Source organism: Mesocricetus auratus, unplaced genomic scaffold, assembly GCF_017639785.1.
Source record: "Mesocricetus auratus isolate SY011 unplaced genomic scaffold, BCM_Maur_2.0 Super-Scaffold_6730, whole genome shotgun sequence".
NCBI lineage: Eukaryota > Metazoa > Chordata > Mammalia > Rodentia > Cricetidae > Mesocricetus > Mesocricetus auratus.
In genome coordinates, this window is record NW_024429184.1 from 3,179,416 (window position 1) to 3,204,830 (window position 25,415).

Genomic DNA, 25,415 nt, shown 5'->3' on the forward strand with positions numbered 1-25,415 from the left:
TGGTTGGCCTCGCCCCTTTCTGAATTGTCTTCCATTCTCCCAGTAACCAGCCCATCTGCAAACAAAACAGGCCATCTTTTCAGGATGACAGGCCACTCTGGAAAGCGCCAGCCAGTGGAGATGACGGCCACTTTGACTATGTCCACGACCAGAACCAGAGGAACTTAGGAGGGGCCTACAGTGTCACGTACCGGGACAAACTCATGACAGCACTTTGAGAGACTTGACACGCCTTACTTCCAGTCACCACCACGGTGTCACCGCATTCAGTGAGAAGCATCCTGGTGTCACACGGATGTGCTTGCCCAAGGGTCGTTAACAGCGCTCTTAGCGTCCGTGTCAGCATTTGGAGATGACTGACGTAGATAGTGGACTGCATTCTCAATGAAATGAAGGTAGCTAAAGGCTCAGGAATCATTTTGACATTCTGATTTTAAGACTGAAGTGAAAGTTTCTGTCATTTATGCTATATGTACCTGATAATCTTGTCTAACCAGTGGGGCCACAAAACAAACCAACAAACAGAAAGTTCGGGGAAGTAGCTTGTCACATAGTCCCGTTGTAGGTTTGGAGATTGCCTGGGTCCCGGCCTCCATTGCAGTGTGGCCCTGGCTAGGTTATTCCCCTTTCTTTGGTTTCATTTCCTTCCTGAAAATAATGGACTGGACTAAGGGATCTCCAAGGTCCTCTCTATTCTGTGATTGGTTAAAATTTAACTTCTCATCTGCGCTGAAAACATGCATTCAGACTAACTTCCCATAAAGGCAACCGTAATAACCCCTTCTGTAACAAAAGCTCAATAAAGATTATAGGAACTCATCAGATACGATGTCTATAACAGGGAGACTTGGAAATTTACACTTTTTCAGTGGGTTTGAGCCTAGGTGCTAACCAGCAGCTGCATGGCACATTTCACCAGAGTTGACTTCTCAAACGTAAGTGTGATCTGCCATGCCGTAATGATTGGTGCCGCTAAGCTGTGTGATTTCAGAAGACATCGCTGTGACTACTGTCAGGGTTGAGGCTGCGTTTCACTGAGATTTAACTTCTTCGAGAAGCAGCGTGTGGTCACGATGAAGTGAGGGTAATACTCATGAGAGCCTGCCAGGTTTCTGGAGGCTGTGCCAAAGCCTTCGTTGCACAGAGGGATGCATGTGGCCCCTCCCTTTCTGTAGAAGCCCAAAGCAACGTGTTGTCTTTTAGGGTGAAACTTGTACCAAAATATTTATTTACGCCATTTCAAGTCATGCACCAAACCTCTTTTTTCTTAATAGGCAGCCCCAGGATGCTCTTTCATTTGTGTTTTTTTTTTGTTTGTTTGTTTGCAATTCAGTTAATTTTGTGTCACTTGGATATGTGTGATTATAAATCTGGTTCCTTTTAAACCCTTGGACATGTGTTAACATCTTCTCTTGCTAAAAATCTGGCCTTTTTGGTTCTGCAAAAGTCTCTTGAGGAAGGAGTCCTCTGCACGCTTGCACAGGGGAGTGGACCGCCTTCTCATCAACGCCCCCAGATGCTTGTTTACGGGTGTGTTCCGATCCCCAGGGTATGTGCTGCATCTGAATAAATGTGTTCTGGTCTCTTCATCTTAACGACCAAGCATTTTTTTTTTACAATGTGTCTCCAAGTAATAAAGATTATTCTTTTCTTTTTCCTTTCTTGGACTCCATCTTCATTGCATTGATTCTCTCCCACAGAAGCCTTCCTTGGATGTCACTCATGGTGCCCTTGACCCCGGGGCTGTCTGAAGGAGAACCTTCAGCTAGGTGGTATGGGACGAGACCGTCCCGTGCTGAGGCTGTTCTGGGCACCGTGGCTGAGGTGTTTTCTTCACCTGGGGGCGACTCTGGCAGAGGTTTCCATGCCTGGCCCCAGGTGGTAGCCAGGTATCCCCTGATAACAGTCCCACGGTGAAGGGCGCCTGTCCTCATGGTCGCTTACCTCTTCCCGGCTGTGTCTGTGGCCTCTTAAGGAGATGATTCGGTACCCTCAGTCAGCCTCTCTGTTTAACCAGGCGAGGGGACTTAGTTAGCTGCTTGCACGGGACGTTCTGACTGAGGCAAGGTGGGGGGCCCTTTGTCTTCTGTGCAGTGACTTTGCTCCCGCCACCCCCCCTCCTGTCCCTGTTGGACATCTGTTTCTCTGGGATGTCTTCTCCGCTCGCTCGTATTTCTCCTTCGCCGGTCTGGAACCACCTAGGCCCTGTCACGTTTTATAGCGCCCTTGTGACCCTGGAAGCCATCATCTTCAGCTTAAGACTGTGTGCACGGGCTTCTGCACCGCCCCTTCAACGTGGGCTGTCCCGAGTGTCGTCCAAACTCCCCCTGACCCAAAATAAAAAAAAGTCAAGCTCGTCTTGGGCCGCCTCCCCTGAGATGCACAGCTTCCTCCCCCCAACCCCCAAGTTGTCTTTTGCCGCAGCTCCTCCTTCTCTTGCCTCCTGTATCCAGGCGGTCCGCAGTTCTGCTCCTTCACGACTCCGCCCGCTTTCCCCCTTGCCAGGGGTGCCCTCTCTGATCTCTGCAACCCTTGGCACGCTTACTCTTGTCTTTCCGCGGCCGCATAATCTGACCGCACCGTCAGCTCTGCCTCTGTCTCTTTGCCCTAGCGTATCCCATCCCAGACCCCTCACGTGTCTGGGAGAACAGTCACGCCAAACCGCGTACGCCAGGCCTCATGACTGCGCCTTCGAAGATGCTACTCCTTCCTCCTAGATGTCTGTCACCCCCGGCTCCTGCTTAGCCTCTAAGCCTCCGTGCTCACACGTCATCCCTCCTCGGGGGACTCTCTTGACGGCCCTCCCCACCTCTGCAAATTGGGCTGATTTCTGTGTTCTGTGTTCTGCTATTACCTCCTTCCACCCCCAGACACGCGAACGTTGTACTCACGAGCTTGTGTCGAAACAGCCTCCTCCGTTCATCTCGTCTTGGAGCCTTAGGTCCCTCAGTACGAGCTGTGCCTTTGTTCTCCAGTGCCTGACAGATAGTAGGCGCTCGCCGGATGCCTACTCGGGAGAGTGGATTCATTCCGCAGGGGATTCCCAGCCAGGTAACGGGCAGTGGTGCCATCATCTCCGTTCCTGCCCGGAAGGGTTCTGATATACCACGTCCAGGGCCGCCGTGTCATCTGTGGACCCCACTTCAGGGCAAGCACACTGTTCACCGAGTCCCATCTGAAGCACTGGTGTAATTGTTTGAGCGGGGCGGACGTCTGACGTTGAAAACCCCTTGTAGGTAGATAGTGACCTGCAATCACGTAGAGGGGCTAATGGCCAGTTTCATGCTCCGTGTGTGTCTCTGTGTGTGTGTGTTGCTGTAGTTTATGTTCCTGGTCACCCTGCAAGGTAGTATTGTGTTGTGGCTCAGGACCAGGGTTCAGTCAAGCAGGCCACACAAGAGGTGAGTGCCAGCCTCCGGGCTCTGGCGACTGGTCCCACTGTCATCCATCGCCCTGTCGACCCGCATCCCCGGTGAGGCTGTTAGACACAGCGGAGTTCGCTGCGTTGAAGGTCTAGCTGCTGACTGGACAGCCGCCCTATGCCAACAGCCCCTTTCTCACCATCCATCCCTACCATTAGTGGGCTAGTAACTGTCCACACCCACCAGGGGCTAAAGACTCCATTCATAACCAGGGCCAAAATAACCTCCAGCATCTGCGGGCCCCCCCCCGTTGTCTAGCAACCCTCCCCGTGCCTCATCCCACTCTGGTCCAGCGGCGTATCCATAACTACCACACCCAACTCACTCATCCTTCATCTTCAAAGGAGCAGAGGTGGAACGTCATTTCTAATGGGGCGTCCCTGTGTAGGATGTCCTACACGTTTCTTCCCAATATATACGTGTGTGTGCGTGCGTGTGTGTGTGTGTGCACGCGTGCGTGTGTGTGTACATGCGTGCGTGCGTGTGTGGGCGTGCCTGTGTGTGTACATGCGTGCCTGTGTGTGTACATGCGTGCGTGTGTGTGTGTGTGGTGTGTGCACGCGTGCGTGTGTGTGACCATCGCAGGTGCCAGCGGCATCATACTCGCTGTTCCACAGCTAATTAACTTTCCCTGGTTTTGGGATTGACCTTTGGTGTTTGGTGTCAGTGAGTTGGCGTGGCTCGTGGCTGTAACACATCTTGGAAGCCTGCCGGGTGGTTCCATGCTGCATTCAGAACCATCTCATGCCCTTCAGTGCGTGCCTAGCCGTTCCCAGAGAAGAGGGCGCTCTTTGGCAGCAGAGACGGGATCAGGACAGGGGGGGGGTTAGCAGCAGAGACGGGATCAGGACAGTGGGGGGTTAGCAGCAGAGACGGGATCAGGACAGTGGGGGGGTTAGCAGCAGAGACGGGATCAGGACAGTGGGGGGTTAGCAGCAGAGACGGGATCAGGACGGGGGGGGTTAGCAGCAGAGACGGGATCAGGACGGGGGGGGGTTAGCAGCAGCAGAGACGGGATCAGGACAGTGGGGGGGTTAGCAGCAGAGACGGGATCAGGACAGTGGGGGGTTAGCAGCAGAGACGGGATCAGGACGGGGGGGTTAGCAGCAGAGACGGGATCAGGACAGTGGGGGGGTTAGCAGCAGAGACGGGATCAGGACAGTGGGGGGGTTAGCAGCAGAGACGGGATCAGGACGGGGGGGGGGGTTAGCAGCAGAGACGGGATCAGGACGGGGGGGGGTTAGCAGCAGAGACGGGATCAGGACAGTGGGGGGGGTTAGCAGCAGAGACGGGATCAGGACAGGGTTAGGGTTAGCAGCAGAGACGGGATCAGGACGGGGGGGGGGGTTAGCAGCAGAGACAGGATCAGGACGGGGGGGGGGGGTTGTCCCTTCTGACTCTTTACCCTGTTAAAAGCATCCAGCATCCTTCCGGGTCGGTGACTCCAGCCTCCTGGGTCCAGCTTGAGACACGCAAATGCCAGCGCCTTTTTGGTACACTTGACTTTGCAGGTCCTTAAAAAAAAAACCCGAGTTCATCAAAGAACTCTCTGGACGGCCACATTGATCTTTTCAGATCAATATTTCCCAAACCAGGCTCTGAGTCAATTCCCTGACCGGCCATGTTTCTCAAGTGCCCCAGGTAAATACCACAAATTGGCACAGGGTGTCTGGCTTCTGCTTCTCCCACCAGGAAGCCACGGGCAAACACAAGCTGGGCCTGGAGGGGGGGCGGGGATCTGAGAGAAGCCAACTGTTAGGGAAAACCGACATATTTTAAGAAACCCTGGGGTACCTAAAAAAAGCAAGCACAACCTGAAACGCACTCAGTTGAGCCTGGGCAAAAGAAATCAATAGTTCTGTAAATAGGTCCACCTGTCTCCAAATTAGGAACCCAATGGTAGCTCAGACAGTTCATTTAAAAGCATCGCGTTTTGGGCCTGGAGGGGAGACGGCTCAGCAGTTGAGAGTCCTTGCTGCTTTTTTTCAGAGGACATAGACTTGGTTCCCAGCACTGAGAGCGAGCAGCTCACAACCGGCTTCTGACACCGCGTGCTCCCCTGTCTTCTTCGTGACACCTGCATGCGCATGGCTGCACAACAAAGCCAATCCGAGCTCACACATGTTAAAGCGTTGGGCTCTATCTAAATGGTTGGTGGTGAAACTGTAGGGCTTTTTTTTTTTTTTTAATTTAAGCCAGTCCCTCTACATAGTACTGGAACTCTATAGACCAGACTGGCTTCAAATTTACAGAGCTCCCCCCTGCCCCTGCCTCTGTCCCCCTTATGCTAGTATTAAAGGCGTGCAACGCTGCACTGGGCTTAGGACTTTTACATTTTAACCATCACCACAAAGGAGTGGGGGTAAGCAGGAGTGAGAGCTTCCTTCTCTTGGATAACACCATTTCTTGGTCTGATGCTTTGATTTTTAACCTTCATTGGTGGTGATAGGAGTAGATATAATTTATGTAGACACGACGCTAATGACGCTAAAAAGGAAAACGGATGGATCCCTGGGGTGTGGGTCAGCATTAGAGCACTTGTCTGGTATGGACAAGGCTCTTGGCGGAGTCCTTGGCACTGGAAACAGTAGCTAGGCCTGCCTAGTTAATGTTCATTTCCACTTCCTGGGTGCACGTGGGGGGTTGGGGGTAGAAGAATTTGGATTCTAATTGTTCCTGTTGTGGCTTTCACGTCACCCTCGCCCCCCTCGTCCGTCCAGCCATTTGCTGGCCATTGTTCTGCCTTCCTCCAGAGTCAGAGCGCTAGTCACAGGTGGGCCGTGCGACCATGCCTTTCTAAGGACCTGCCTCTGGGTGAAAGCCCATTCGTGGAAACAGGTGCCAGAGTACAGCCGCCTCGAGCCAGACGAGACACAGACAGGAGGCCCGCAGTGTGGCGTTCGTTCCTTCTCGTGGTTCTGGGGAGACAGGCTCACGGGTCCCTGGTGAGGTAGAATGTGTGGGGACTCTGGGGTCCCTCATGCTGTGAACCACTCAACTTTGTGGCCAGCCAGTGGGACCCTTCCCCAACTTGTCTCATTCTCCTCCCTCCAGAAAGAAGTTAAACAACATCTTTTTATTAAGGAACTTGGAGCTCAGGTGCCTGTTGCATGAACTAGGAGGCCTGAGTTGGGATCCCTGGCAGCCCCACAGGTTCACGGGCTCAAGAATGGTCTATGGTAGCCATACTTTTGGTTTCTAGTGAGTGACTTTATTAAGCATGTAGCAAGCAAAAAGTAAGAGAATAAATAGCAAGCAACAGGTAGGTAGGAAAGCAGATAGAGGGCAAAACAGGAACTCCGATGCTAAAAACATCAAGCAGAAACTGACCAGAGAAGACTCACGGAGGGCACCCAGCTGCAGTTCCTAGTGCAGCGTGCTCCAGTGGGGGCTTCCAGAAAGAACCGGTAAGGGCAGAAGAACAGCATCGTCTCATCACAGGTTTATAAACATCCAGTGAAGCCAACTGGGAAAGCCCCTAAGGCAGCCAGCTGGAGGTCCCAGAACAGGCAGTCCCTGGCAAGGGTCGCCTCCAGATCTAGGTAACATCAAACAGATGCTTGGGGAAGCTAGTTACTGATGGAGCTTTCCCAGGGCGAGCTTCCTACCGCAGAACTCCTGGCTTTTCTTTTTCCACCGTAGGCATTTTTTATATCATGGGGCCAAAAATAGTAACGTCTTTTTGGAAGTGATTTGCCTTCTAGCATTTCTCAAGGACACCGTGCTTTTTTTTTTTTACTCTTGGGACCTTTTTTTTTTTTTTTTTTTCCTGTCCCTGTTAAAAGAGTCGAGGGAGATGCGGCCCATTCCTGGGCAAGGTGCCTCGGAGGAGGACACTTTAAGACCAACATGCTCAGGTCGGGAATGATGGCAGGAGGAACCCCTGTTTCCAGGGCCAGCTTCTTGGTGAACTCAAGTGGCCCATGACAGTTTGTCAGTGTGGCGTACATGGCACCATGTAAAGACCTGAATGTTGTGTCACACGTCTGTAGCTCCAGTGTTGGGGGTCGGGGGGCATGGCAGACACAAACAGGTCTTCGGGGCTCATTGGCCGGTCAGCCAGCTACCTGGTGAGTTCAGGTTTGGCGAGAGACCCTGTCTTACTAAGGTAAAAGACGACGGAGGACCTCAGTCTTTGACCAACACCTTGTACCAAATAATACTATGTCGTTAGGGTGTTGTGTGCAGCGTTTAAGGCTACCTGGTAGCAATTCTCAGTGGGTTTTGAACAGTAGAACACATTGGCAGCCAGTGTAGGCAGGAAAAGGACAAAGGGTAGTGTCTAGCTCAAGAACCGGTGTATCTGTCTCCTGGGCCAATGGGGAGCTGCATGTTCTAAGTTTAGCAGCAGAGAGGGATGCCTGGTTCCCGGGGTGTGGTGGGGGAGATAAAATGGAAGAGGGTTCACAGTGAAGAAAGACAACCTCTCCTTTGAAACAGCCTAAGAGCAGAAATGCCGTGGGGATCTTTTGAGAAGGGATAAAAGGAGACACAGGGATGGTATTTCTGGCTGAGACTCCCAGGGGGTAACGGCCCAGGCAAGGTGTATGACAACAGTGCCGCCCTCTTGTGAATGGCAGAGCTGATAGACGGTGAAGGGTAGCTGAGAATGCATCTGCCGGTCCAGCAGGTCTTGAAAGTTCGGGGAACTGAAGATGTCTGTCTGGTTCCCAAGTCGTCTAATTTAGGGGTGGGATTCATCTCAGAAAAGTAGAGGAAGTGTTGCCCTGTTGGTATACCGGACAGACAGTCACAAGCAAGCTGAGGGAATGGATCAGCTGAAGAGCCTGCCGTGCAACACGACGAGCCGTGTTAGCATCCCAGGTACCCGTGTAAAAGCAGAGTTCCGCGGGGTCTGTCTGTAACCCCAGTGCCGGGGAGCAGGGGCGGGGGGTTCCCTGGAGCAGAGTCACCGTCCGGCCAGCCCGGCTGTATCAGTGAACTCCAGGCTCAGTGAAACACTCAAAAAGAGGGTGGAGAGGAACCGAGGCAGATGCCCAACATTGACCTCTGGGTTTCACATACATGTACACACAGTACACATGCAGGCACACACACATACGCATGTATAAATTTAATAATAAAGGGAGCTGTTGCGCTGTTTTGTTTTTTAAACAGTCAATGTACACAGTGGTTAAAAACTCAAATGGTGGCTGGGGAGATGGTTCCGTGAGTGAAGTGCACGCCCCGTAACCATAAGGACTTCAGTTTTGATCCCCCAGAAATCTGTGAAGTCAAATACAGTAGCACGCACATAATCCCCGTGCTCGCAGGACAAGATGGGAGGCAGAGACAGGAGAATACCAGAAGCTTGCAGACCAAGGAAGCGGTCGCATGTCACAGAAGCAAGTGAGACCCCCATCTCACAGTGGAACGCCTGACACCCGAGGCTGCCCCCTAACCTCCACACGCGTGCCACACAACACTCACGCCTGCACTCAAGACACACGCAGAAAATTTCAAGCCTCAAAAAATATCTACGTCACTCCTTTTGGTTCCCTGGTTCTGAGCTGCAAGCATCGCTGGTATTTCTTGTCAACCTCAAGCCAGTCTTCATGTGAAGAAGCACATGGGTTCACTTACCCAGTCAATACTGGTAGACGTACAAGCCTCATCCACTGTCTGCCATAACTGTCCGCCGTGCTTGGCATTCTGTTTGTGCGCTTGAACAAACGAACCCCGTAGGATAAGTCCCCAGGGAGTACGCCTGCTGAGCCAAGAGGCATGTGCATTATAATCTGAGCATTCTTTATGCTGCCCAAATGCTCAGCATTTTATACACACACACAAACACACACACACACACACACACACACAAGGAGATGTCATGTGTTTGCACCCTGTACACACAGGTATGACGAGGGAAGGACACAGCTCACAGCCTTTGCTGACTTTAACCATTTTTGTTAGTCCAGTGGGTAAAGGGCAGAACTTCCGTCTTTACTGTATTTCTCGGTGAGCAAGGTTGTGCCTGTTTCACTGCTTATAGTATTTATTTTATTGAGGTTTGGTCTTACCGCATAGCCCGTGATAGCCTCAAGCTTCACTGTGTAGCTTAGGCTGGCCTTGAACTTGTGAAGCTGATTTTCTGTGATCCTCTGGATCCTCTGTTCTTCAAGAATGCTCAAGAGATGGCTGGGCAAGCATGAGGAACCTGAGTTTGGCTCCCCAGAATCCATTATGGAAGAAGCCGGGCGTAGTGGCACTTGTTTGTAATCCAAGTGTTGGGCAGGTGAATACACGCAGCCCCCTGAGGCTTGCTGACTCCGTGTGCATGCCTGCAGATGCATTTCTGACTATGAGAAAGAGAAAGCTGGGGTTTGTTGATCGACACCAGACCTTTCTGGAAATTGATTTCAGACACTGAGTTGGACCACCGGCATGCTGCCACCCTGGAGGACTGAACAGGGGGACACAGACAACATAAAAATAGCTGAGATGAGGGAATCGATCTCAAGCATCCGTGCTTCCTTTCCTGCTGGGGGTTCTGTTGAGAGTGTTCCACTCGGGTGTGGTGACCTAACTGTGCATTTGACCGAGGAAGGACCTGCGTACAGTTATGACGACATTTCTGATAGATCCGACCCAAGGTTGCAGGTGCATCCCCAGGCTGTGAGTGGTTTTAATGGAATGAAGACTGCAGCTCTTTAAAAAAAACACAATTGTCGTCTAGGCAACCGACTAAAAGGGGTTAGAATAATTAGAAGGACATCCCCACCCCCCACAGAAACCCACCTAATCACTCCCTGCCTGAAGGGATGGCTCGAACGTCCTTTTTGGTGGCTAAGACCTCATCGGCAAGAGTTGCTGTGCTAATGACCCAGCCAGCCTCCTTCCTGGACTGCACGGTGAACATTGTGCCTGTAATAAAGGCAATTAAGTCCAAAGCTCTGAAACGCAGCCAGTGTCTGGTCTCAGAGGCTATGGATGCTGAGGACAGACGCTTCTAAAGAGCTTATGAGAACTGGAGAAGGGACAGAGACTCCTAATGAACACCAAAGCACATCTATCCTTTCTGTCATCTCAGAAACACCCCCCTCACCACGCCAGGTTTCAGCCCCAGTTCCAACTCACACTAGTACATCTGATAATTACAGTGTCTAAACCCTGCCCCCCGCCCCGCGTGCCCGACCATTATATATTTTATTCATCTAACCTGAGCGTTAATTCAGAGTGAGTCAGGCTTTAATTTCATCCATTTGGTGAACTGGATGTTTTCCGAGGATTGGAAGAATATCACTCTCAGCTCATGGCCCAGTGTCCTGTGGCTCAGGTAGCCAGGATGGTGGGGAATGGCTGTTGAGAAGGCTTTCTACACTCTAGTGACCCAGACAATGATTAGTTGTATTAGGGCCCCTCTTTGAGAGTTGCTGTGTTATGGGGGCTTTTAAAGCAGTCCCTGGGGGCAAGTGCGTTCGTGCGGCTGCCCTCCGAAAGGAATGTTCCACTGAAAGCCAAGCGCAAAGGCAGTTTGAAAGAGGGGGAAAAACTAAAGAAACCAAAAAGGGAAAAAACAGTGTTAGGTGCTTTAGAAATAATGCTGTATGCAGAGCAACTCCCGCTGTAGCCTTTGTTTTAAGGACGAGAAAAGATTGAGTCAACCCTCAGTCATGCCCCCCCCCCCAGCAGAGAAGGAAGTCATGAAAGGACCGTCCCCTGGACTGGATCTGAAATAGCCAATACCTCTAGACTTCCTCACGAAGTCACATGCAGCCCGCCTTAGTGGCTCGTGTGTACTTGCACAGATACACATACGCATGCAAACACACACACTCAGACACACAGACAATAAAAAAAAAGACATCAGGGAGGATAATGCCAGGACAAAATGCATTTTTCTGAGAGAAAAATGTCGAGGACCAAGTGCTTGCACTACTCATTGAAATCACTTGAAATGATGGATGTCATCAATTGAAAGGTGAACGTACCTCTCCTATCCCACCTCACAGGACCTTGGAATCTTCTATGCTGTCCCTGAGATGAGCAGTATTTTTCTCTACAATTTGCAGAAGTAAATTAATGTAGTTACAAGCAACTAGGGAACTCAAAAGCTAAGTGAGGCCTTTACGATAGATACTTGAAAATTACCTAGAGAAAATTAAAATCTAATGCATTGGAACAAGTTCATTGAGCAAGCATTTACCAGACATCTACACTCTCCTTCTGTGCTGTGTTGAAAAAAGACACTATCTTTAAATCTTTAAATTCAGCTAAGATAACTGGCTGAATTAAGAGTCCCCTGCGTAATTTGGAGTCACACATCACCCATGCTAATAGAACTAATTTGGAAAGTTGATTATTTGGAAATTTTCTTGAAATAATTACAATTTGAGAGCCCCCCCCCGCGCTAGTGAGGGGTCTATATAAAGGGATTTTAGCTACATTTAAAAATGTAATGGGAAACTGGGTGTGGTGGCTCACCCCTTTAATTCCAGAATTTGAAAGGCAGAGGCAAATGGACCTCTGTGAGGCCAACCTGATCTATATAGCAAGTTCTACGCAGCTTGGTTTACATAATGAGATTCGTCTCAAAAATAACTAACTAACTAAATAAATAAAAGGTCATAATGATGAGAATGGAGAGGAGGCTCAGTTGTTAATAGCATTGATTGCTCTTGGAGTGGTCCTAAGTTCAGTTCCCAACACCCACATGGTAGCTCACTGTTCTAAGGGTATCCAGCCCTCTATTCCAGACTCAGCAGACACCAGCACACATGATATACATGTAGACAAGTAGTCATACACACACACACACACAAATAAAAAAATTAAATGTAACGTGCGGGAGAGAGGTGCCAGGAATAGAACCCACAGTTTTGTGGACAGTAAACTAACTCTTTCTGTCTCTGTCTCTGTCTCTCTGTCTCTCTGTCTCTGTCTCTCTATCTGTCTCTCTGTCTCTGTCTCTGTCTGTCTCTCTGTCTCTCTCTGTCTCTGTCTCTGTTTCTCTCTGTCTCTCTCTCTTTCCCCACTATGCAAATAGTACAATGTTGCAAATGTGCATTTTGCCACGCCAAAGTATGCTTACTCTGAATTTAGTAAGAACTTTGTAACCCTGTGTTGGTCAGCTTAGTCTCTGCTCAGTTAAAACTGAAATAAGTGACTGGTATCTTGGAACCAAGGTGGCCACCTGTCTCTTCTGCCCTCTTAAGTGGACGCGGCAGTGTGCACACAAGTTCAGGATTTTCCGATGCAGTTGGTGGTATGAAATGCCTAGTAAATGGCCGGGAAGAGGCGTGTCTGAGACCCTGATGAGTGACATGAGTTCCATGAACTCACATCACACAGCAAACCCACAGTGGGGTGCCAGGTCACTCTCCTTTGTTACCCTTAGGCCTCTCTGTCATCCACAAGGCCAGGCAGTGCCACTTACCCCTAAAGAGAGTGTAGCACTTAAGAGTCAAGTTGCCTCTGTCCGAATCCCAGCTCTGATACTCTGTAGCTGTGCTACCATGGCAAAGTTGCATAGTCTTTCTGTTCCTGCTTCCATAACTAGAAAATAAGGATTAAGAGTCTTTTAAGTGATTGTTGGAGGTTAAATAAGTTGGCAAATGGTACGGTGCTGGGCATTCAAAAGGTATTTATTAATTTGGAGGGATCCCTTCATATTTAAGGAGCAGGACCAGTGTCCGACTTTTTGTGAGATGTGCTTCTGACTGACATCTGCCCCATAAATACCGTGCTTGAGTGCGGCACAGTTATGGGTGAGGAGAGTGAACATGGGGTAGGAATGGCATTTCCCAGCATCCGTTCCATTACACGTATAGAAAATGGCGTATTTATAGTACATGCAGGACATGGTAGGTGAGGTAGCTGGAAGCTTGAGACCCCTGGGGGTTCATCCACTTAGCCCAGGGATTAGGAGGATAAATGATTCCACTCACTGCAGCCCTTATGAGACCCGTCCATTGACAGCTCTCCTGAGGTGTCCAGCAGCACCCCCCCTACCCCCTTACCCCCATACCTCTGTGTTGTTCGTTCTGATGTGAGATCTGCAATTGTGCCCACATCAGCTCGGAACTAAAACAGGAACCAGTTTGTCCCAGCCAGGCTTCTCCAGAAAGGGTATAGAGAATTTGTTGCTGTCAGGAGTACTGTGTAGACGCTGACCCTACATGCAGCCCTGGCTGATGGAGACACAGCTGTGAATATAGGTGGGCTGTGTGGTACCCGGATCCAGATGCACTGTGGGGATGGGGCTTGAATAGAGCATGGTCTTTGTGTTTGTCTGAGAGAGCTGTCGGGCTGGCGCAGCACATTTGGTGGGGAGGCTATTAAAAAAAAAAAAGAGCATCTGTTGATTCCCTGGCCTGCATGCTTGTGATAGGAGGGTGCTTGGAAGAAGGAAGAAATGCCACAAGGATTGCCGTTCCTTCTGTCAGCAGGGGAGACGGGTTAGAATGCAGGACAAGGCTCTTGGAAGAAGTCAGTCCTAAAGTCTTGGAATGATTTGCATAAGAGAGTAGGATGGGGATTTAGTCCTCTGTGTATTCCATGCTTTCCCAAAGATGTGTCGAAGAATAGTCTGGGAAGGAATTCTGCTCACACAGGCTGTGAACGTAACCCAGAGAACCTGAAAGGGGAGGGCATCAGTGGCCTCTCAGGTAGACTCGGGATTTGAAAGAGAAAGTAAGAGGTATGTGGCTTCAAACAAAAGATCTTTTGTCTTTTCTTTTCTTTCTTTTTTTTTTTTTTGATGGTTGTCATTTTTATTTGTTTTGTTTTAAAACTGGATCTCGCTGCATACCTCTGACCAGCCTAGAGCTTGCTAGATAGATCAGACTAACCTTAGACTTATGATGATCCTCCTGCCTCAGTCTCTCTAGAGCATACCCCACCATCAGACCTTTAAAGAACTTCATGGCTTCATAGATAATTACTCTGGAGCAAAAAGATGAAGGTTTTCACAGCTGTTCTCGAGGGTGACCTGAAGGGTGAAAAGGGCAGAGCTGCCCGACGTTGGCTTTCCTTTTTTAGTGAGAATGTACTGACAGCCGAAGGTAGGAGAGCAAAGAGAGGGAAATGGAAATGCAAGCCAAAGAAAGAGAATGGCCAGGAAGTGGTTGACTGCTCCGTGATTAGTTTGAATCTTCAAGCTAAAAAAAAATGTCCCCCGGAATACTGGGGAAATCTGCTAAGTCAGTGTCCAGCATCCTCTGAGAAGTCATGGGGCCATGGAGAGATGCTGGAAGAGGAAAAGGGCACTGAGGTGTGGCTTTTTGGAAAATCAATCCCCAAATGAAAAGCTGGATGGTGATGCAATGGGGAGTTTGGATGCCATCTTTTTTTTTTTAACGCTAGCAGAGGGAACGGTGCCGATGGAGGGACCGTGCAGATATCCCGCAAGCGGGCAGCAGTCACTGCTCAAGGTTTTTAGCAACCTTAAAGTGGAAGGAATGAGTCTAACCTGAGGAGTGAGGTTTGGCACAAGCTGCACTTGATGTTGAAACATTAGCCTGTGGACTCCAGAACAGAGACAAGGGTGACAGATGGCCTTCAGCGTCCTCCTGATACATACTATTGACCAACGCAATAAGGCAAGAAAACAAGATATGGAATACTAGACAGGATGAGCACAATTCGCCTGGCTCTTTTAAATTCCAGGTGAATCTCAGCTAATAAGAGAGCCAGGTGAAGAGGCCAGAAGCAGAATATTCTGAACTCAGTAGCTCTGTGTGTGTGTGTGTGTGTGTGTCCCCGTGTATCCATATAGAAAGAGACGGGAAGATGATTCAGTGTGTAAGCATTCACTTGAGTCCATATCCCCAGAATCAATGTAAAAAGCATGACTGCATGTGCCTGTAACCCCAACATTTGAAATGGCAGAGACTGGAGGATCCTAGACCTTGCTGGGCAACCAGCCTAGCTGAAAAAAAAAAAAAAAACAAGCAGAATTCCAGTTCAGTAAGTTGGAGAGTGATGGAGAAGGACACTCACTCTCCAGGCCTGAACTCTACAAGGCTGTGCATGGGTGCATATACCTCACTCTCATGTGCAAAGCATCATACATACAGCACACATGCACGCACGCGCACACACACGCACACACAGGAGTAGAGGGAATGGGAGAGAAGGGACGGGTAGGATAATAGGAGATATAATGACTAATGTTATTTTAAATCGTAATGAAACTGAAAAATAACCTGGGATTGTGGCTAACAGCATTTGTTCTGTACCATAAAGAAAAGAAACAAAACTCTGGCCAAAGACCATTTTGAACCATCTTAATAAGTGGAGAGAAGTATGCGCAGTATGTCTGTGCTCTTCCAAACCAGTCTTAATGCTCCAAACTGGAAAGCCAGTGGGTGTTCTGGGTAACCAACTTCAACTCTGAAACAATACCCGGATGCAAAGCACAGAAGCTAGCCAACTTCTGGTTTGTTTGGTTGTTTTTTTTTTTTTTCCTTTTCAACCAGAATAGACTGACTACAGATGGTAAGGAGAACAAAGAGAAAGAAATTGAAATTCAAGCTAAAGAGAGGGAGCTCTCAGGACGCATTTGACTGCTCTGAAAAAGAACGACGTGAGAAAGGAAGTTAGATTTGGGGTATCACGCACAGTGACACTGAAATAAAAGTTACTGTCCAACCCACCGCTAGTTCAGAGGGAAAGCTTGAGTGACGCCGAGAAGGCAGGTCAACACTGTGGGTTTGGCACGAGCAGCCAGGAAAATGGAGACGAATCTAGGTATTCCCTACGGAGGGAATTTAACACGGGGGACCTGATTATGCAAAGGATGGAGGGGCTGAGGACTCCACTGAATTATCACTGAAGTCACCCCCAAAGTGAGAGTAATTGGAAAGTGCTTACCACCCCAGAACAGAGGGATAAGGGGACAGAGGGAGGTGGGACACAGGGAGGCCAGCCTGGGCGCGGAGCCCTGGGGCACACTCTGTGGAGCCCTGGAGCGCACTCCGTGGAGCGAGGGAAAGTGGGCGGTGAGCCCGCAGTCTCCAGCACAGTAGCTAGCAGAGCAAAGAGGGCACCTCAAGGTCCCAAACTGAGAGCGGATCGTTCCTTTCGGGGGACTGAAGCGGATTCTTCGTATCGGAAAAGTCTGTTGGTTTCCCATCAGTCACCACAAGTTTGCCACCCAAATGGGAGGCATGAAGAGTAACACCAAGGTGCCCAGTATTAAGCCCACACGGAGGCTATGCAGGCTCCCAGCCCAGCACCTAGTATGACATGCCAGTTCCAGGTCTTAGCAGTTGGAGAACCCTCCACCTGGAATGCGTAATGGCCCCTTCCCCTTGTTCACTCATAACCCCCAGGATTCCCTTGCTTCAAGCATCCCTACCCCTCTCCCCCAGGAAGTCTCCTCTAACAATGCCCAGGCTGGACTGAGGTCCCCTCCCTGCCAACCATCCTGCCCGGCACCATGCCAGACACAGGAACTGGCCCTGGACCACCTATTCAGTGCCCTGAGCAACTCTGACCTCCTAAGCTCCAGCCTCCAGCAGAGCAGGGGCGCAAACACGTACGGTGGTTCCTGTGCCTGCGGAGCTTACTGGACAGCTGAGAACGTGAGGGATCTCAGCCAGCCGCTTCCCAGAGGACTTGGGTTTTCCTGATAAGTACAAGGGCAGCCTTAAGTGGAGGCTGAGCAGATGGCGAGGCAGAGCAGATGGGCTGCCCTTTGGACTCCGGGGCCAAAGGCAGGAGGTCTGGCTTCTGTCCCGGACTCCGCTGCTGGTCTCCGGCTGTGTGACCTGCTCACCCCGCTTCCCATGGTGAGCCCATGTGCAAAATGAGCTGGCTGCAGGTTGGAGAGAGGTTTTGGTTCCCTGCCAGCTGCAGGGTTTAGAGATAGGGGACCGTGTCTAGAGGAGGGCTACCGTCGACATTTCTCCAGATCTCCACCTTTGCTGGGATCTGTCTCGTGTGGTGAACAGTTCAGCAAAGTGTGCAGTCAGTTCATTTTGATGAAATTGTATGGCCACCAGCTTCACTATTTTAAGTCTATTTCATTCCTCCCCAAGAAACTGAGTGACAATAGTCTTCCACTCCTGATTTCTCCCACGCTTCCCACTCCTAAATAACCGCTAACACTCCTTCCTCTTTCTTCTCAGCATGGAACCACATATGCGACTTGCAACTTTTGGTGACCTTCCTCTTTCAGATGGCTTAATGTTTCCCAGGCTCATCTACATTGTAACATGGGTGTGTAGTTCACTTCTTTTTCGTGGCTTAGTAAGTTTCCATTGTAGCAATATAGCATATTTTAATTATTTTTCATCAATCGATGAACTTGGTTGCTTGTACCTTTGGGTGATTATGAATAACGCCATTGATGATCACTCGGGTGCAGGTTTTACATGGATCTTCCCTTTCCTTGGATACTTATCATGGTGCGAATTTCTGGATCATACAATAACTGCATCTTTAACTCTCTGAGGGCCCACCAGGTTGTTTTTTTCCAAGCTGAATGAACCATCTTGCGTTCCCTCCAGTAGAATGTAAGGGTTTCCTAGTGATCTTACCACCCAGCCAGAGGTTAAAGCCCGAGAACCAGAGGATATCTGAGGGACTCCATTATAAAAATTGTGATTTCTTATCCCAGCTTAGATCACAGAGCCCATGTCACCCATAACTTGACTGCACTGCAAAGGTTATGGTTGACTTCTCAATAGCTCCCTCACTGGCCCTGTTTTAAGAAGACAACCCTGAATCCAGCCCCCCCAATTTCTTTTCCCTGCCCTGGTAGCAATTCTGGTGGTGGATTCTAGAAGTGCTTGTGACCCCCTTTCCAGAATCTCAAACACCCCATGAACCTCAGTCTCTAATAGCAGTGACCTTGGAGCTAGCCTAGTATCCTGAGTCTTGGCCGGCATCCCTAAGGCTGCTGTGTTGCTGCATACCCTTGGTCCTTTTCCTGTCTGACTTCCTGGGGTCACAAGGCAGGTGCACATCCTCATGGATACCATTCACCCCAAAGTCAATATTAATGTTGCCTCCAAGAATCCTGCACGGCTGACCCATAAGCGCAGGGCCTTGAGAAATCTCCCTAACAGATCTATAAGCCAACAAAACCCGTGTTTGGATCGTCAGGATGGTCCCTGTGTGTGAGCAGACAAGGCTCCCAACTCATTCCACTGTGACACTGTCCTGGAGAGATGTGAACAAATGTCTGCTCACCCAGATAGAGGCCCAACAACAGGCCAAAGTGACAATACCACCGAATTCCAACTTAGCGAACCAATTCATTGGTGTTACTTATAGGAACATGGATGACTCAGAGGCAGCTCACCCCAGCAGGGGTGACAGCTCAGAAAAACTGGAACCCTGGTGCTCTCTGCATGACTTCCAGGAAGCTCAGCAAGTTGGAGTGTCTCCTCTTCTCAACCCTTAATGTTTGTATAACCTTGGGGAGGGAGGAACTTGTGAACCAATTAAGTTTCAGGAACTTCCTGAGGCTGGTAAATTGTTTTCTTCCTGAGTCTTAATATCAGAGGGAATTGCCCCACGGTAAAAGCAGGCATTCTCCCTGACCCTCGGCTGCACCAGATTTCTTGTTCTAGCCCAGGCGGTTTCTCCCACCCTTGCCCACTCTCTTCCTGTTTGTCTTCTACTTCCTCAGCTCCTCCGCTTAGGTAACTGTTAGAGGAAAATCAAGAACACATATTTTACTTGACATGTTATTATGCGATTTCTCACTCCCGGCATCTAGACAGGTTTTATTTTTGTTTGTTTATTTGTTTTCACTGCTTCACTCTTCATTCTGAGTTTCCTTGAAATATTCAAAAAAGAAAGAAAAGAAAAGTGCACCTTTCCACTTGTAAAGACAAGTTCATGATAGCGCTGTGGCCTTCCAAGCCTGGGACGGGCATCACTCGCCAATCCCAGCTCTTTCTCCCTGAGCTCAGAATCCTGCTCACACTCTGCGCAGAGGTGAAGATGGGTCTGGCATCTGAGGTTGTATCTGTTTGCCGCCTTTCAGGAACTCCTCCTCAGAGCTCTCCAGCTCCTCTTCCAGGCCTGACTGACTGTGTGCCAGCCCCTTCTCTTGGCCGTGTTTCCCTGCGGGCGCTCATTCCCACATTTACTGTGGGCACTTGAAGTTCATCAGAGCCTCCCTCCCCCCCACCCCTCTTTTACTGATGGGGTGCCATTTCCTCACACCCTCCCTGTCTCCATGATCTCTTCTTATGTCCAACCGATTGCCCTCTCTTGTCTCTCTGTTCCTTATGACTGGACAACCCCAATGCTACCCACACTCTGAACAGGCCAGAAGTGGTGAGTATTTGGGCAGGAGAAGGCCAGCCGTAGACTGGGAAGCCCTCTCCAGCACCCATAAAGGACATCTGCTCTCAGAGGGCCCCGCGGCACCCCCAGTGGGCAGATATCTTCAATACGCTTGAAGCGTGGGGAAATAATAATATCAGTGGGCTTTGCAGTCCACAGTGTTGTTACCATGGGAAAATAATATCGCAGTCCACAGCGTTGTTTCCGAATCCTAGCGGTACAGGTTCTCAGCTATGGAATTCCAGCAACTGCTACCCAACATGTTCTGTAGAACCGTGGCCAAGGGTCCCCTGCAGGGCAGAGGAGAGATAGGGGGGACTTGGTGTGCTTTTTTTTACTGCCCCCCACTAGTAAGGCGGGTACCCAGAACTGTTTCTAAGGGGAAGAGGTGAGGGCGGAGCTCTCCAGAGGTCAGAACCATGGCCGCCTCCCACTTCCCCCAGGCGCGCACCCTATAGGAGTGCCCTTGAGCGAGTCTCCTCAAGACAGCCAGGGTGGCTGAAGAAACCCGGCAGCTGTACCAGTGGTGACAAGCACACCTGTTCTTCTGGACTCTGCCGTGCCTCTTCTAATGAGTCCATCGCCACCTCCTGCTCCTCCAGTGTTCCCCAAGCTCTGCTCACACTATGAGGAGCATCCCAGAGGGGCAGCTCATACCCTTCCCTGTTGAGTGTACTTTTCCCCCGCCAGTCACCTGGGCCCTGCCACGCTGTCTGAACCCCCAAATAATACACATGACACTCTATATTAATTATGAAGCTGTTGGCCGTTGCTCGGTTTCTTACTGGCTAGCTCTGACTTAAGTATTTAACCCATAATTGTTAACCTAAGTGTTTCTCTTACCAGAGAAAAGGGTCTGGACCTCTTACTCTGGCGGCCTACATGGTGTCTAACTCTGTTTCTCTTTCCCAGAATCCTCCTCGACTCCTAGTCCCACCTATCCTGCTTCCCTATTGGCCGGCAGTGCTTTATCCAACAACCAATAAGAGAGACAGGTTTACAGAATGGCATCTCCCATCACTTCCCCGTGGTCCCTTGCTGCTGATAACCCGCATGCATCACCCTTCAAACTAGTCCAACTTGTAATTTGAAGTGCACTGCCTACCGGCTCCCTCCACACACCCTTCTCTCCATGTACTCGGCCCTTCCTGCTCATATCACCCTGGCCTGCACTGTTTCTCAAGGCTCCTTCCACCCTTCTTTAAATTCCACAGCTGTCTGCCCTCTGCCACAAAATAAAAAAAAACAATAAATGAGCCCTGGTTTAGGTCATGTGACACAGATTAGAGGAAACCCGACTACCTCCATCAGTCAACCATTCGACGCATTTTGTGAAACCTTATAGGAAGAGCTGGCAGTAGGACCAGCTTCAGATATAGCTGGATCTAGGTACGTCAATTATACCACTAAAGTTTCTCCCCGCCCCCCACTCCACCGGCATTTAGCTTCTGCTCATCTTCTCTCCCTCCGCGCTCTAGCCTCTTTTCAGGGACGCGACTACTTTATGTGTGGGAAAGATGGCCACGAGAACCTTTCAGTTTACATCCCGATGGCTGGAACTGACTTGACTTGCTCGTTGTACGCTTTGAACGCGGTGCCCTGGCATGACAGTAATTTATGAACCCACAAAAATGTTTTAGTTTCTCTTACAGTCAGGAAAAAAATATTTAGTTGAAGAAAGTATGATAAGATATTATGTTAATACACTTGCTTTAATGTGAGCACTGCCAAGAAATATACTTTTAAAGGCTTTATGTTTAATTACGTGGGTATGTGTGTGGACTTGTGCCCACGAAGGCGGTGCCTGAGGAGCCCAGAAGAAGGCACTGGGTCTACTGAGCCGGATTAGAGGCAATTCTGAGCCTCCGGAAAGACAGCTGCTCTCCTTTTAGCTTTCAGCTGTTAAAAGTTAGGAACAAGTGAGTGTGTCTGGGTCAAGTCCTTCTAAACAGAGTTGTTGGAGGTTCTGGCTAGCCCTGCTTGAGTTACAGACCGCCCCTGAGAAGAAGTGTAACAGCAGGGACATAAGGAGGACTCTCTGAATGTGGGGCTTGAGAGAGAAGAGGCTCTCTGGTTTATAGCACAGGATCATTTAAGCATTGTTGATTGTTTTTCCTTCTTTTCTCTTGCATTTAGAAGATGCCTTTTTGTGTATATGAGTGTTTTGCCTCTGTGTGTGTGCATGTGTGTGTGCGCGTGTGTGCGCGCGTGTGTGCACGCGCGTGTGCAGGGCTTATAATGGCCAGAAGAGGGCATCAGATCCTCTGGAAATGGAGTTAGAAATGCTTGTGAGCTGCCATGTGGGCGCTAGGAACTGAACCCAGGTCCTCTGCAAGACTAGCCAGTGCTCTCATCTCCAGTCCTGAAAATGGCTGTTTAAAAATGCAAGCTGTTTTATCCCGTTTCAAAGTGGGGACATTCTTAATGTTGAAGATGTCAGATTGCTAATGCATACAAGTTCTCACTTTGTTCATCTTCTTGGCACATGTGTTGGCCCGATGGTCTATCTAGGTAGGGATCTGTTAGTTGAGCCTCGTGGTCTTGGGGTTTAAGGTGCTGGCACAACGCTGTGACGTTCTAAATCCTGACTTTGTCCCCGCCCCAGCTACCCGCTCTCCTCCCCGGCGCTCAGTCCCACAGAAAGGCTGCCTTTCGGCCTCGAGGAGAATGGGGGCACACCATTCGCCCCCAAAGCTTCGGGGAGGCACCACCACCAGCACCAGCACCAGCACCAGCACCACTCCAACTATGGCCTTTCGCTGCCCCTGGAGAATAAGGAGGGGCCATTGAGGTCCCCAAACTCCAGCAAGGCCCTCAACAGTGAGTATGTGGAGGGAGCAGGGTGGACTGGGTTGGGCCAGTGGGGGACGGGAATGGGTGGTGTTGTCTGGGCTATGGGGTTTGGGCAGCTGGACTATAGAGCCTCGTCCCTGGAGGCAGAGTCAACTAGAGTCGGTGGTTTCCTGCTCGCACCTTGTACAGATGGGCACTCCTCCCTGCTTCCTAGCTTAAGACTCCCACCCATGCCGTGCTCGGCGCCTGGTGCTCTGCGCCAGCTCCCGGGCTCCAGAAGCCGAAAAGAGAGAAGGGGTAGGGGGAGTCAGACAGTGGCTGGGTTTCCTACTGGCCCTGATCACAGTAAAATCTCCTCTGCCCTTTTTGTGACACCTGCCTCCAACGGCAAAGTGGTGTCCGGTAGTGGGATTCCCGCCTGGGTCCCGTCACCACTTCAGCCCCCAAACAACACACGAGACACCTATATTAATTATGAAGCTGTTGACCGTTTGCTTGGCTTCCTATCCGCTAGCTCTGACTTTATTATTGACCCCTAACTGCTAATATATATTTTTATAAGGTCTTATCTTACCGAGAACGCCAGACTTAACGTTCTCTCCTCCCAGGACCCCATCGTGACGACCCTCCTCACTACGTTTCCCAGAATCCACCTAGACTCCTAGTCCCACCTATCTTGCTTCCCCATCGGCCAACAGTGCTTTATTGACGTATGCACAGAAGGACTCCCCCATCAGGGTTCTGTGGCGTAGTCCATCCATGTAGATGTTAATAATAAGCAAGCAGTTGGGCCCGTGGTTGGCAATATGACCGATCGGTCTCTGCTAATGCTAGTAAGAATGGGCCTGCATCTTTGTGTGTGGTACTGTTTTCTAGAAACTGGATTTTACTCTCCTTTATCTAGGAATTGGTCTCTGATGGACTGAGGCAAAGAAATAGCTCTTTTCCTCTCTTTCCTTTGCTTTTTCTTACTATGTAGAACCAGGCTGGCCTTACACTCACAGAGATCCGCCTGCCTCTGCCTCCCAAGTGCTGGGATTAAAGGCGTGAGCCCCCACCATACATGGCCCTTACTTTTAATTTTTATTACTATGTTACTGCTTGTCTAAATCTGTGTTTTTTTTAAACTAGCATTCGGCATTGAGTTTCACTGTGACCTTTATCAAATACAGTTTCTATTTGCTGGTCTCTCCACCCCCCGCCCCCTCCTGCCCCTCCCCCAGGAGCCCCTTTTCCACTTTTATGCAACACAGTCCTCTTCCCCGCCCCCCCCCAGCCCTCGGGAGCGCTAAGGCAAGACCTGGGGAGGAGCGTGGGTGCTGACTCTTGTTGTGCAGCCCGGGATGCTCTCGGGGTTTCCTCCCCTCTGAGAACAGAAGAGGGTGTACAGTAAACACCAAGGAACCTTCCAGCCCGATGTGTCATGAGGCTGTGAGCGGTTGAGATAGGCTGAGCTCCTCAGCCCTCATCTTCAGACCACATCTGAGTTTAGCTGAATGGAAGGTGGGAATGCCTGGCCCACTTGGGGGTGAAGAATCCAAGCGCACAGCCCAGGCTGCCCCTTGCCCGCGTCCACCTCATCCCTTTGCATGGAAGCAATGACCATGGCCTCCTAGCAGGATCCCTCCTCCAAAGCAGTCCCCATCTAGAAGCTGCCGATGTCAGCATTAAGTCCTTCCCGTCCTCACTGCCCCGGGAGAAGTCCACGCTTTGAGCATGGTCACTTGCAGACCTCCAAAGCCGCACCCTGCCGCCCCAGCCTCCCCAACTCTCCATGCACTCCAGCTGCGTGGGACTTCTGTCCTTTAACCAAAGCCTGTCCTTTGTGCCTGCTCTTCCCTCTGCCTGCAATGCTTTCTCCTCCGCCCTAGTGAGCCTCTCCATCCCTCAGGAGCCGGCTCACGTGTTGAGCACAGCATCCCCTGCATGCTCCCGCCTCCCGCCGTCGGAACGTGGTGGTGGGCATCTTCTCTCTTGTGCCTATAGCAATGAGGAAAGCTCCTGGAGCTTTTATGTGTACTGTCCCCACCACCACCACTTACACGAGAATCATGCCTTATTTGTTTATTTCAACTCCCCAGATGCCAGTTGCTAACAAGTAATAAAGCACAAGCTTTATTTCATGATGAATATTTAATGCTTAGTGAATGTTTAATGCATTAATGAGTAAATCCAAGCTAGGGGGAGGTGAGTTAGCAAACAGATGCAATATAATACCAAGAGCCAATGGCTTCGATTTCAGAGGCATAGCATGATTCTCCAAGGTGCCTCGTTATGCCTGTCAGCCCGGACACCCATCTTTTCGGCGTGTAAAGGGCCTTTGCACGCTTAGGGCTTTTCATGAGAATAGTCGCACAGCAATCCTGTGAGAGAAGTGATTTCTATTTCCATTTATAAATGGCTCAGCGGCTCAGAGGTCAAACAGCATGCCCAGGGCCTCCAAGCTCCCGTGTGAGGTTGTGAGTCATTGACATCGGGCGTTCTTGCGCCTTGTCAAGCTGGGGGAGCAGAAATGGATCCGGGAGCCAGGCTCCTGCATGTGTCTCTGCCCCCCCTCGTATCTGGCTGCCGTTTCAACCCCCACTGTTTTCTTTTCCATGGCTGTGTCGTAGAACTGAGTCCAGGAGCACCTGCCCTGTACAGCGAAGCAGCTGCCCATCTGAAGAAGCTGGAGCTGGAAACTGTGAAGACTGCCGGACCCTGGCCTGCCCTGCACATCAACATAAACAAGGTGCCAGGCCGGCTCTGTGTAGAGGGCACTGCCCTGCAGTAGGGACCTGAACCTTGGGTGTTCCCATCCCGTGCATGTGTGTGTGTGTGTGTGTGCGTGTGTGTGCGTGTTCCTGTTTGTAAAAGTACACGTGTGTGTGCATGTTCATGTTTGTGCAGGTGTATGTGTGTGTGTACATACTCATGTGTGCATGCACTCATATGCAGGTATGTGTGTGTACATACAAA

The 25,415-nt window shown here is 50.2% G+C and overlaps 1 protein-coding gene and 1 long non-coding RNA gene across 6 annotated transcripts in view; one reads left to right on the forward strand and one right to left on the reverse strand.

Annotated features, from left to right (window-relative positions):
- The window catches only part of Epb41l4b (erythrocyte membrane protein band 4.1 like 4B), a 153,079-nt gene that overhangs the window by 82,079 nt on the left and 45,585 nt on the right, over nt 1-25,415 (forward strand). For 3 of the 5 annotated variants that reach the window (XM_040738111.1, XM_040738108.1, XM_040738114.1), the window contains exons 16-17: nt 22,270-22,484; nt 25,070-25,188. In XM_040738111.1, coding sequence (XP_040594045.1) covers nt 22,270-22,484; nt 25,070-25,188 — 334 coding nt within the window. Of the gene's footprint in view, nt 1-43; nt 1,590-22,269; nt 22,485-25,069; nt 25,189-25,415 lie in introns of those variants that run through there. The other 2 variants (XM_040738117.1, XM_040738124.1) reach the window with 2 other exon arrangements.
- LOC121136804 lies at nt 1,268-5,164 on the reverse strand. Its single transcript, XR_005873955.1, has 3 exons — nt 4,828-5,164; nt 2,892-3,339; nt 1,268-2,327 (listed from the first exon to the last, which is right to left on the reverse strand). It is a non-coding gene; the product is annotated as an uncharacterized LOC121136804 (long non-coding RNA).